Source organism: Chiloscyllium punctatum, chromosome 39 (genome assembly GCF_047496795.1).
Source record: "Chiloscyllium punctatum isolate Juve2018m chromosome 39, sChiPun1.3, whole genome shotgun sequence".
Taxonomy (NCBI): domain Eukaryota; kingdom Metazoa; phylum Chordata; class Chondrichthyes; order Orectolobiformes; family Hemiscylliidae; genus Chiloscyllium; species Chiloscyllium punctatum.
The window spans coordinates 31,772,377-31,786,356 of NC_092777.1; the positions used below are offsets into that span (position 1 = coordinate 31,772,377).

Here is a 13,980-nt window from a genome sequence, read left to right on the forward strand (position 1 = left end):
TGAGTTTAAAAGCAGGGAGGTAATTTGCAGCAGTATTGGGTGCTGGTGAGGCCACACCTGGAAGACTGTGCTGTTTTGGTTCCCTTACTTGAGAAAAGATATGCTGCCACTGCAGGTGGTGCAAAGGATTGTGAGGGTTGGCTTATGAGGAGAGACTGAGTAGACTGGGATTATATTCATTTGAATTTAGAAGAGTGAGGGGAGAATCTTATAGAAACATATAAAATGATGAAGGGAATAGAGAAGATAGAAGCAGGGTGGTTGTTCCTTCTGGTGGGTGAAACTAGTAACAAGAGGGCATAGCCTCAAAATTAGGGGGAGCAGATTAAGGACTGGATTGAGGAATTTCTTCACCCAAAGTGTGGTGAATCTGTGGAAATCCCTGTCTAGTGAAGTAGTTGAGGCTTCCTCATTGAATGTTTTCAAAGCAAGGATAGATAATTTTTTTGAATAGTAAAGGAATTAAGGTTTATAGTGAGAGGGTGGGTAAGTGGAACTGAGGCCTTGAAAAGATCTGCCATGATCTTATTGAATGGTGGAGCGGGTTCTCCGGGTCAGGTGGCCTACTCCTCCTATTTCTTATATTCTTATGTTGACAGCTATACGAATAGAAACAATTTGTCCTTCCTTGCTGTTATCACAATCCTGTATAATACTGAATAGTGCTTACAAAGTTCTCTTTCTCCTTAGAATAGCAAAGGTTAACAATTTTAACTTCTTGCCATGTAACTGAAACCACATTTCAATAAATTTCTGCGTCCTCTCCAAAGCCTAACAGTATTCTTTTGTGTGGTGCCTCGAATTGCATATCATGCTCCACCTGAGACCTAAAGGTAGAGCATAACTTATTTATTTTTATACATCATGCTTCTGTTTATAGAGCCCAGGGTATTTTATGCCTTGTCAATTTGTCATATCATCTAAGCAAGTTTGTGAACTCTCATCTCTCCTCTCCCTTCCTGCACTCCCTTAAAATTATACCATTTGATTTATGTTGCTTCTGTCTTCTGACCAAAATGCACCCCTTTGCACTTCATTCAAAATCATCTCTTGTATATATTCAGTTTCACTTGTTTATCTGCTCCCATCCTCCTCATTGCTTGTTAATTTATAAATTGTATCATCTGCTGTCTTTATGCACTTACTATTGAAATCTAGGATAGTAACATGTATCAAAAACAGCAGTAGTCTCCAAGCTCCCCTCTCAGGGACCCAACTAGAAATTGCCTTCCAGTCTGAAAATAAATACTGTTAACTCCTTTCTGTTGTTTAGTTGATTTCAAATATTTGATGATATTGCTTATTTAAATCCCACAAGTTTTGATTTCGTTAACATGTCTAATAGGTAGTCATTTATTCAATACGTTACGAAAGTCCAACATCTCAATCATAATGTGATCATAATCATATTACCATCTATTACTTCATTGAACAGTGCAATTAGGTTTGTTCAACATGATTCACCTTTACATAGATTTGTAAGATTAAATATGGGTCCATCAAAATTAGAGACTGGTAAAGTTACGGTGGGGAATATGAAACTGGCAGAGACAGTAACCATTATGTGGAATGGTGGAAAGTCCTATTCCTTTTGGTACTGATCTTCAGGACAGAAAGCAGTTTAAAATTTCAAAGATAGTGGGGAACCGATGATCTAATAAGAGAGGGGAATTTGAAGAATTCCCACATATGTAAACAAATAGTACTGAAATATGGACTTGACGAACTGAATGGCCGCCACCTGTGCCGTTATGATTTGATGAAGAAATTAATGGGACAAAGTTGTGACATATTTCATGGAACTAGTGACCTGTGTCTGGAGTTTTAATAGGTTGCTGCAGAGACAGTGGATGCATTGGTTTTGCTCTTCCAAAAAACCTGATTTGTAAACAGTTTCCAAGAGTTGTGAGATAGCTAACATGATTTCACAATTTAAGAAGTAATAAAGAGAGAAAATGGAGAGTTGTATGTCTGTTAGCCAAACATGGCACAGTGGTTAGCACTGCTGCCTCACAGCGCCAGAGACCCGGGTTCAATTCCCACCTCAGGCAACTGTCTGTGTGGAGTTTGCACATTCTCCCTGTGGCTGCGTGGGTTTTCCCCAGGTGCTGCGGTTTCCTCACACAGTCCAAAAATGTGCAGGTGAGGTGAATTGGCCATGCTAAAAATTGCCCGTAGTGTTAGGTGAAGGGGTAAATGTAGGGGAATGGGTCTGGGTGGGTTGCTGTTTGGAGGGTTAGTGTTTGCTTGTTGGGCTGAAGGGCCTGTTTCCACACTGTAAGTAATCTAATCTAATCATTAGGCAAAATGCTTGAATCCACATTTAGGAATGTGGTGCCAAGACACATAGAAAATTATAATATAACTAACCAAAGTCAGTATGGTTTATGTATTTGTATTTTATGAACATTTAACTAGCAAGATCAGTGGGGGAATCCTGTGGGGGTAGGATATTTGGATTTTCAAAAAGCATTTGATGAGTTCCACACAACAGATTATTAGACTAAATTAGAACTCAGTGGAGGCTAACATATAAATGTCGATTAAGAATTGGTTAGACGAAGAATCAAAGAATAAATAGAACATCTTCAGTTTGGCAAGCTATAACTAATGATATCACAAGAATCAATACTTGGACCTCAGCAGTTGTCAATCTGAACTGATAATGGCTTTGAGGCTGAGTGTGAATTAAAATCTGCTGACAAAAGTTAGGAGGGAAAGTAACCAACATAGAGGATTTAAGGAGGTTGTGTATGGAAATATTTTGGGTAAAAATTGAGTGGTAAATATTTTGTAACTATCAAATTGTTACAAAATGTGATAGTTTTTGTTACAAAGGCTTTGGTGTATAATAAATTGTAGTATAGTTATGCAGGGCATTGGTGAAGTCACAACCGACGTGTGTTTTGATATTGCCACCTAAGGAAGAGCATACTTGCCCTAGAAGGGTTGCCATATAGCTGTTGATTACTGACTGAGAATTCATTAAGGAGTTTTCTACAAGTAGCTCAGTAACATAATTTTCACCTTTTCATTTCTGTAATTGTTCTCCAACCTCAAATGATTTATTACATATTGGGACACTAAGCTCTATGAAGATGAGTACATCCAAAGAGGTAACCGATCATTTTTGTTTCAAATTTGTATGTTCTGGATATTGTAGTGTTAAATATGGTTTCCTAGTTTAGCTGTATTGATATTTGAAGTACTGTTTAGAAAGGTCCTATCAGCTCTATGCTCTGTGTCTTGGGTAATACATGATACTTTGACTGACATTTCCAATATTGGTGCACCATCACTCTTGAGGGTACTAGGGCTGACATGAAATAAAATACGGCAAACTTTTTATTATCCGGCATCTAATGGACCAAGAGTGTGATGATTGATCAACTATTCCAGTTTATCAAGAGATCCACATAATCAGTGTAAAAACACACACTTAGTAATAGAAACATAATGCAGGGTGTTATACTTTATTTACAGCATAAATCACATAAATACGAATGTAGCTTTGCCTGAAATAAAACATAGCAGCTGAGAGCCTTTTCATTCGTGTCCTCAGCTGATTAATCTGACATCACAGACATAGCAAAAAAACAGTAAACTTCCAGTATTTAACATATATAATTTTTGCTGGTTTATCGAGCGTGCCGATTAATAAGGCGCCAGTTCAAACAAAGTTTGCTGTACATCTTTCTGCAGTGATCACTATGAAAATAAGAGATTTTAAAAATTGGTTTTTGACATGGAAGCATCAGTAGAAAGGCGAGCATTTAATGTCCATGTCTGTTTGCTCTTGAGAAGGTGGTAGTGACCTGTATTCTTCAACCTCTGCTAGTCTTGTGGCATAGGTACACCCATTGAGCTGTTGGGAAGAGAAATCCAGGATTTTGGCTTAATGACAGCGGATGTATGGTGACATCATTCCAAACATAGTTCACAATAGTTTGTGTGTAATGAGAACTTTGGGTGTTGTTATTCCCATTGTTCCATATGCACATTGTCTTGTCCCTCTGCAGCCCTTGCTGCAAAGCATCTTGTAATAACTTGCACTGCTGCCATTGATGGTGAACAGAGTAAAAATTGAAAGTGATGGATGAAGTGCTTGACAAGTGGATTGTTTTATTCTAAATGGGATGGAGCTTCTTGAGTATTGTTGGAGTTGCATTCATCCAGGCCAGTGTAGAGTATTCCATCACATTGCTGATTTGTGCTTGTAGATGTTGGCCATGCACAGAGCAGATAAGAATTTAATTATTTTCCACAGAATTCATAGCCTCTGACCTGTTCCTCTAGCTAAGTATCTTACATGGCTGATACAGTTCAGTCTCTGTTCAAAGTTAACACCCAGTATGTTGACAGTGGGTGATTCAATGATGATGATGTCATCCAATCTAGCTATTGCTACCCCTTCAGTCTATTCTCAATCATCATAAAGACAATGGAAGGTGTCATTGATTTATCAAGCAGTTCTTCTTCAAACTTGTGATCACTGTTCACCACCCTCCTGTCTAAATATGGACAAATAGCTGAATTATAGAAGTGAGTTCAAAGTGAATGCCTTGATATCAATTTGACTGACTCTGGTGTCAAAGTAACTGAGCAAAATTTCATTTGGTGGGAATCTGGGAAAATCTGTCCATTGATTGGCATCATACCCATGATAAAGAAAGATGGATGAGATTGTAGAAGATCATTCAACTAATTTCCAAGGCATTAGTGCAGGTAGTAACTTTGGCACAAATATACAAGGTCCTTCCATGCATTGTCAGGTCAGAACTATGGGTGTCTTTGTACAATCAGTAATGTTCAGTGCCACTTGTGATTTCTCAGCCATGTCAATATGTAGCATGACCTGAACAATATTTAAGCTTGAGCTGATTAGTGGTAACTATTTTTTGCGCATAACAAGTGTTCATGGAATGCCCTGCCAGTAGCAGTGGTGGACTCTCCCTCTTTATGGGTATTTAAGCGGGCATTGGATAGGTATATGGAGGATAGTGGGTTAGTGTAGGTTAGGTGGGCTTTGATCAGCGCAACATCGAGGGCCGAAGGGCCTGTACTGCGCTGTATTCTTCTATGTTCTATGTAAACAATAGCCAGACCTATACAAGATTGAACTGAATTATTATTCATGAGGAAGAGCATTGAGGATTGTAAAAAGACAAAAGTCTTTCATTCAGAAAGACAAATGGAAACAACAGGACAAATGATGGCCCTCTGTGCTGTAAGCATGCTATAACTATATTCTGTTTCTTGCAAGAGAGAATTTAACTATCTCCACTTGACATTGAATGGTATTACTATCACTTTACCATCAACATTTTGGAGGATACTTTTAACCAGTATTCACCCTGGCTTTACCACAAAAATGCTTCAATCAGGTCAGAGGTTCATGCAAGTGACTTGTCTCTAGATGTCCCATGACTTGACATGATCTACAAGGCATCCATTAGGATTATATATGAATACTCTTCACTTGCTTCGCTGAATACAGCTACAACACTATCTAAAACACAACAGCTTGCTTGATTGACATCATATTCACCCTGTGTGCTGCCAAATCTAAACTACTGAATTAAAATCCTGGAATTGTCATCCTGTAAGACCATTGTGAGAATGCCTATGCCGTATGAACTGCTGCAGGTCAAAAAGATAGCTAACCACTACCCTCTTGAGGATAATTAAGGGTGGGCAGTAAATGTTGACCATGTCAGTAATGCCCACGTCATGAAGGCATAAAATGGGTAGCTTTTATTGTCAGTCATTGAGTAAATGTACAAACCTGCTTCTGGGAATGAGCCACAAAAGCGATATGTTTGTCAGAGCCATTTAATTAGTTTCTCTAGTTGATCCTGTCACTGATGATGATGCTCACTAAAACTGTCGTGACAGATTCATTTTTGTACGGTGACAGACCTGTGCTGCCCAGTACTGTATCTCTTTGTTACATAGCTCAAAATGCTGTCTTTCCATTCTTGTGAAAAAAAAGTCAAGTATAATCTGCATTTGCTATAAAGTTGGATACTTTTCACATTTCACTTGGGTGAAAAGTTCAGAACGCTTCATAGTGAGATTTCTGTCTATGTAGACTCTGCTGTTTTTCCCAACTAGAGTTATCGAGATATACAACACAGAAACCGACCCTTTAATTCAACTTGTCTGTGCTAACCAGATACCATAAATAAATCCACTCCAATTTGGCCCATATCCCCCTCAACCCTTCAGATTCATATACCCATCCAGAGGCCTTTTGGATGTCGTAATTGTACCAGCCTCCTCCTCCTCCTTTGGTAGCTCATTCCATATACTGTATGCACCACCCTCTGCCTGAAAAAGTTGCCCTTGGGTCCCTTTTAAATCTTTTCCCCTCTCACTTTAACCTATGCTCTCTAGTTTTGGACTCCCCCACCTTGGTGAAAACACCTTGTCTATTTACCCTATCCATACACCTTCATTTTATAAACCTCTAAGGTCATACTTCAGCCACCAATGCTCCAGGGAAAATAGCCCCTGACTATTCAGCCCTCTCCCGATAGCTCAAACCCTCCCACCCTAGCAACATCCCTGTAAATTTTTTCTGAACCCTTTCAAGCTTCACAACATGCTTTGTATCGGAAGGAGACTAGAATTGCACACAATTTTCTAAAATTGGCCTTACCAACATTCTGTACATCTGCAACATGATCTGCCAACCTCTGTACTCCATACTCTAACCAATAAAGGAAAGCATACCAATGCCTTCTTCACTATCCTGTTAACCTGCGACTCTACTTTCAAGGGACCATGACCCTGCATTCCAAGGTCTCTTTGTTCAGCAATATTCCCTAGGACCTTACCATTAAGTGTATAAGTCCTGCCCTGATTTGCCTTTCCAAAATGCAGCACCTCACATTTATCTAAATTAATCCCGCCTCAGGCGACTGACTGTGTGGAGTTTGCACGTTCTCCCCGTGTCTGCGTGGGTTTCCTCCGGGTACTCCGGTTTCCTCCCACAGTCCAAAGATGTGCAGGTCAGGTGAATTGGCCATGCTAAATTGCCCGTAGTGTTAGGTAAGGGGTAGATGTAGATATAGATGGAGATGTAGGGGTAGGGGTATGGGTGGGTTACGCTTCGGCGGGGCGGTGTGGACTTGTTGGGCCGAAGGGCCTGTTTCCGCACTGTAAGTAATCTAATCTAATCTAAACTACATCTGTTGCTCCTTGGCCCATCCCATTGTACTCTGAGGTAATCTTCTCTGCTGCCCAGTACACCTCCAATTTTGGTGTCATCTGCAAACTTACCAACCATACCTCCCATGTTCACACATCCAAATCATTTACATAAATGTCAGAAAGCACCAATTCTTGTGGCATATCGCTGGTTATAGGCTCCAGTCTAAAATCGTCCACCGTTACCTCTACCTTTTACGTTTGAGGCAGTTCTGTCTCCAAATAGCTATTTCTTCCTGTATTCCATGTGACCCAACCTTGCTAACCAGTCTACCATAAGGAACCTTGTCGAAACCCTTATTGAAGTCCATAACGATTACATCTGCTCTCATCAATATTCTTCATTACTTCAAAAAAAAACTCAGTCAAGTTAGTGAAATATGATTTTCCATACACCAAACCATGTTGACTATCCCAAGTCAGTCAAAATACATGTGAATCCTGTCCTTCAGGATTTCCTGTGTTTCTATGATTCTATAACTTGCCTACCACCGATGTCACGCTTTTAGCAGTCTATAGTTCCTTGGCTTTTCCTTACCACCTTTCTTAAATTGTGACACAACATAAGCCAACCTTCAGTCTTCTGGCACCTCACTTGTGACTATCGATGATACAAATATCTCAGCAAGGGGCCCAGCAATCTCTTTCCTCACTTCTCAGAGTTCTTGGGTACACCTGATCAGGTCCCTGGCATTTACCCACTTTATGCATTTTAAGATGTCCAGCACCACCAGCTCTATAATATGGACATTGTTCAGATGTCACTATTTATTTCCCACTTTCTGTATCTTCCAATATCCTTCTCCACAGTAAACATCAATGCAAAAGACTTGTTTAGTATCTCTAGAACTATAATAAAGAACAAGAACCCTCAGAACAGGAATTGATCATATGAGCTTAGAGTCTGCTCTGCCATTCAGTAAGATTGTTGCTGATCTTTCAATCGGAATCCCTTTTCCCTATCTCCTTCACAATTCCCTTGCTTTCTTGATAGCAAAAATCCATTTTAAGTGTGCTCAACAATGAGTGTTTTAGTGAGAAAATTCCCAAGATTCACATCCTTTTGAGTTAAATTTCTATTTGACGCAGGCCAAGATAATTAGCTCCTTGCACTAATACTGTCTTGTGTTCTAATCCAACAGATAGGACAATTGTAACTTCACTTGATTTAGTTATAAAAAGACTTTACCAGATCAAGTGGGGATACTGCAGTTCAACAATGTAATTGCATCCATGATTAGTAACTGTTAGCAATTGTGGTTGCAAGTATCTGTTTTGTGTGATTCCATCTGTGCGATTCCACTCTTGTTCATGTTCGTCCTTTTTTACTCCACAGGACGTACTGAAATCAGAAAATGACCATATTAACCTGAAGGTGGCAGGCCAAGATGGTTCCGTTGTGCAGTTCAAAATCAAAAAGCATACACCTCTAAGCAAACTGATGAAAGCATACTGTGAACGTCAGGTATGAGAACTTGAGAATCTACAAGGCTGGTATTATTTGAGAGACAGGATTGATGCTGAATGCCATGTCTAAAAACTGTAAAGCTTGCCCATGAAAGGGAGCCTGTGGCCTGAGTATGTTTTAAAATTGTTGCACTGAGGTTATCAGCAGTAAGATCTTGTTGAATGTGGAGCCAAGATAGTATGTGATCAAACAGTTATTGACTGAGAGTTCTTATGCTAATTGGATAAATAAATTCAGGTCTTTGTCTGTTAGTGGATAAGTAATACCCGCAGGTTATATTAAACTTCTTGGTAGGAGGAAGACTCAGGTTTTGACAGCACCTTCATTAAATTGCACAATTTTAGCTGAGATAATACATTGTGAGAAGGAGTGTGAGCTGTGAGATTTTCAGTTGCTAGATTTTTGAAACAAAAATGTTTTCTAGTTAGTCTATATGATTTTGATTTAGCTAGGAAGAAATTAGCAAGGGACTTTGCCCCAGATTACTGCTAGTGAGTCGTGTGCAAGTGTAGTGTATATGTGTGTGGGTCTTTGAATATGCACAGGATGGAACTTGATTCTGATGGAACTTGAATGACTGCCATCAATGTTGAGCAAATAACTTGTGTGTGAGAAACCACATTGGATGATAACTGTGTCCTAGACAGACCACATCCCCTGAGGTGAGGGTATTTTTTATTTAAATGTTAAGCAAGCCTGTCAGCTCATTTTTGAAAAATAAGTTGTTTCTCAGTATGCTTACCATTTACATCTGTTACCTGTCATAAACCTGGACTGACTGCAATACTTGAATGATGAACCTATTCACAGACCTTTGTCTGAGTTCCTGCAGAGAAATGAATCAGCAGAGCTTGCCATTGTTATTTTTATAAGACAACCTTGTGGGGAATTATCTACAGACATTATTGAAATTGGCCACTCTGTTGTGTGGAATGCAGTAGGTAGGATTCAATGTCCTGTCATGTTGTATTACAGAACAGCTCCAGGAAAACCAATTATGTAGTTATTGAGAAGCTTTGGTCCTTTTGTCTGCTATTAATCACAATGTACAACAGCTTAACTACTGATTTCTATACATTTTTGGCACTTTCGTTTCTTTAATTATTATTCTTTTTCTAGGGTTTGGCAATTCGACAAATCAGGTTCCGATTTGATGGACAGCCAATTAATGAAACAGACACACCAGCACAGGTATGACCTGGCCCTAGCGTAAGATGCCAGAGTGGAAAAATGTAGAATCCTGGGGCATGTTGCAATTATACTTCCAGATATCAGTCATCCTTGTTCCTTTAATTTCGTAATGTACTTAGTCACAGCTATGGAGCTGTAATAGCCTGCACGTCTGCTAAATGGGTGGCTGGATAGTCTGCTTCTTCACGCCATTCACTCACCACTGTAGTTAGTGAAGTGTAGCCCAAGTAGGATATTTCTGTTAGTTTTATCCATTACTAATTCCTGGAACAGAAGTCCATTGGTACCACTCTCAGAAGTCTAGGAACACAGTAACTTTTGTTTTTAGAGTGCTTTGTGGAGGCATATGAATGTAATCACGATTGTGGTATTTTATTGCAGTTTTATAGTATAACGTGACTTTCTAGCTAGAATAAAAGTGGTAACTATAAAACACCAGTGGTAAGTAGGTGGACTTTTAAACTCTCAGGCTGTTGGACAAAGGTATATCTAGTTCTATAGAGTCATTAATTTCATATAATTTTATAACTGCAAAAATATAAGGTGCATGGATGGTACTGAACAGTATAGATATGTTTAGTCGCAAGTTCAGTCCAGGTTCTCTGCTGGTTAGCATATCAGAAAGTTAGCAAGAGCAATTAAAATTACTCCTGATTGAGAAAGGGAGAGAGAAAAAAAAAGGTTGCTCTTAGTGTAGATGGATTTCATTGTAGGTTACTATGGGAAATCGAGTTGCAAATGAATGAAAAATTCTTCGCAAAAGGGGAAGATGATAAATCTGGCAACTACAGGTCCGTCAGCCTAACAGTGAAGAAAAACGTTTGTGCATGACAATCTGAAAAAATGAATTTGGAAGAGTATGAACTAATAACTGAAAGACAGTATAGCTTGTATATATCTTGCATCTTGGAGTCCTTGTCATAAAGAGAGTTTGAGTGTACGTAGTTGATGTGCATATGGACTTTCAAAAGAAATGTGGTAAAGTACAGCACAGTAGACTAATTAGTAAAATAAAAGCCCATGGAAATAAAGGGGCATCGATGGTGTTAATAGAAAATTGGCTAAGGGACCCAGCGGAACACAGTGTTAAATGGCTCGTTTTTTTAGACCGGAGGGAAATAAGTAGTGTTGATTTCTAGATATTGGGAGGACTGCTCTTTTTGATATATTAATAACCCAGGCTTGATATGAGGGGGCATGATTTAAAAGGTTGCAGGTGATATAAAATTGAGAGATGTAATAAATAGTCTGGAGGATAATAAAGACTTCTGGAGGACAGGCAGACATATGGCAGGTGATATTTAATTCAGGGAAGTGTTACGTGATGTATTTGTTAATAGCATCCACAAAATAAAATGCTATGTTAATTTTTTTAAAACACTAGCTAAGGCTGAATTGATGTGTTTTGCACATCACTTCATAGGCCAGATATTAAGAGCTTCTAAAGGTGAAAAAGAGATTTACGAGTATGATACTGGAGATTTTGGTCATATGGAAATGTCTGAGGAAACTATAGATGTTTAGCTTAGAACAGAGAGAATTAGTGAGGTGTTTAATAGAGATTCTCAAATCATTGAGTTTTGCTTGAATGATAAAGAAGATAAACATTGCCAGTGACTAAAGGTTCAGGAGCCAAAGGGCACAAATCTAGAGCATTGGGGAACACGATAAATGGAAAAAGAACTTTTTTTTTATGTCAAGTTATTGTGACCTGGCATGCCTGATAGGGTGATCAAAGAATTTTGAGTCGTACATTTCAGAGGAAAAATGGATAAATACTCAAAGGGAAAACATTTAAACTAGTATAGCAAGGTGTTGGGAACCAAAATGTATGCTTAGATGGGTCAGACTCTGATCGGATCAGGAAAAGGGAGGTAGTGATGTAGTCCGTGACTTGGAAAGACAAAAGAAGCAAGGATTAAAAAATGTCCAGCAAAGAAAATTGACAGGGTTGAGCTGTTTATACTTCAATGTAAGGAGTATTGCAAACAAGATAGATGAACTAAGGGCACAGATAAACACATGGCAGCATGATGTAGTTGCTATAATAGACACCTAGTTAAAGGAGGGGCAAAGTTGGTAGCTCAATATCCCTGGATATAGAGTTTTCAGGCAGGATGGGTGGGGTAGTATATTGATTAAAGAATCAGTTGTAGATGTGAGAAAGGATGATATACTAAATGGGTTAGCAAATGAGACTTTGAGTTGTGTTTAGAAATGAAAAAGGGACCTACATACCACTAAGAGTACACTATAGACTCTCAAATAGTGAGAGGCAAATGGAGGAACATATATATTTGATTTCTGCCTTGAGGAATAAGAGGGCAATGATAATAGGAGACTTTAACTATCCTGATATCAACTGGGGCATAATATGGGTGAACCGACATAAGGGGCATTGAGGGTGAAACATTCATGTACTCTGTCAAGGAATTTTTTTTTCCACATCGTGTGCAGTTCTGGTCTCTTTCCTATCGAAGGATGTGAAATTTGAAAGGGTTCAGAAAAGATTTACAAGGATGTTGGCAGGGTTGGAGGATTTGAGCTATAGGGAGAGGCTGAATAGGCTGTGGTTGTTTTCCCCTGGAGAATCCGAGGCTGAAGGGTGACATTATACAGGTTTATAAAATCATGAGGGGCACAGATAGGATAAACAGGCAATGTCTTTTCCCTGGGATGAGGAGTCCAGAACTAGAGGACATAATTTTGGGTGAGAGGGGAAAGATATAAAAGGGACCTATGGGGCAACTTTTTGACAAAAGGGTGGTACGTGTATGGAATGAGCTGCCAGAGGAAGTGGTGGAGGCTGGTACAATTGCATAATTTATAAAGGCATCTGGATGGGTATATGAATAGGAAGGGTTTGGAGGGATATGGGCCAGTGCTGGCAGGTGGGACCAGATTCGGTTGGGATATCTGGTTGGCATGGATGGGTTGGACTGAAGGATCTGTTTCCATGCTGTACAACTCTATGACTCTACATAAAAGGGACCTGAGGAGCAACATCTTCATGCAGAGAGTTGTGCGTGTGTGGAATGAGCTGCCTGGGGAAGTAGTGGAGACTGGCACAATTACAACATTTAAAAGGCATCTGGATGGATATGTGAATAGAAAGGGTTTAGAGGGACATGGGCCACATGCTGGCAAATGGGACTAGTTTAGGTTGGGATATCCGGTTAGCAGGGACAGGTTGGACCAAAGGGTCTGTTTCCATATACATCTGACTAACAAAAAGAGAGGAGACAAAATTCTGGGTTTACGTTTGGGAAATGAAGATGGGCAAGTGGATGAAGTAAGAAATTTGCAGTTGACACAAAAATTGTCCATGTCGTGGATATTATGGAGGATAGCTTTAAGCTCCAAAATGATATAAATGAGTTGGAGTGCGCAGGAAAGTGGCAAATGGAGTTCAGCTCTGACATGTATGAGGTAATGCATTTGGGGAGGTCAAATAGTGAAAGGGAACACAAAGTAAATGGGAATATACTGAGAGGGTTATTGAGAAATCTTGGTGTGTAAGTTCACAGGTCCCTACAGGTAGCAGTGCAGGTTGATAAGGTTTTAAAAAGCTATATGGAATGCTCTCCTTTACAAGACGTACAGAAGGGATATAAAAAATAGAGATATAATGATGAAACTGTATACGATACTGGTGAGGCCACAACTAGTGTACTATGTGCATTTCTGGTCACCACACTGGATGTTATTGTTTTGAAGAGTGTGCAGAGAAGATTTACTGGAATGTTGCCATGCTCCAAAATTGGCTTAAGAAACAGTGTTGAAGTGTGTTTTTTGTGCCTAGAAGCCTGTATCCAGAAGCATTAACACTATGTTCACTCCTGGATCCTTTGCTTTTTGTTGTATATTTTAATTATCAAGACATGAATGTTGGAGATTCAATCAGTAAGTTCGCAGATGTCAGGAAAATAGGTAGTATGGTAAATAGTGAGGATAAAAGCCTTGGACTATTGGAGTATATGGATGGGCTGAACAGTGGCAAATAGAACTTACTTCCTGAAAAATGTGGTCTGGATTTTTGAGGGGACTAACAAAATATTGAATGGTAGGACTTGTGAAATACATAGGATCAGAGGGACTTAGGTGTTCAT

The 13,980-nt window shown here is 39.3% G+C and overlaps 1 protein-coding gene across 1 annotated transcript in view; it reads left to right on the forward strand.

Moving 5' to 3' along the window:
- LOC140463917 (small ubiquitin-related modifier 3) overlaps positions 1-13,980 on the forward strand; it is a 45,127-nt gene that overhangs the window by 23,951 nt on the left and 7,196 nt on the right. The window contains exons 2-3 of the mRNA XM_072558394.1: positions 8,549-8,677; positions 9,800-9,871. Coding sequence (XP_072414495.1) covers positions 8,549-8,677; positions 9,800-9,871 — 201 coding nt within the window. The remainder of the gene's footprint in view (positions 1-8,548; positions 8,678-9,799; positions 9,872-13,980) is intronic.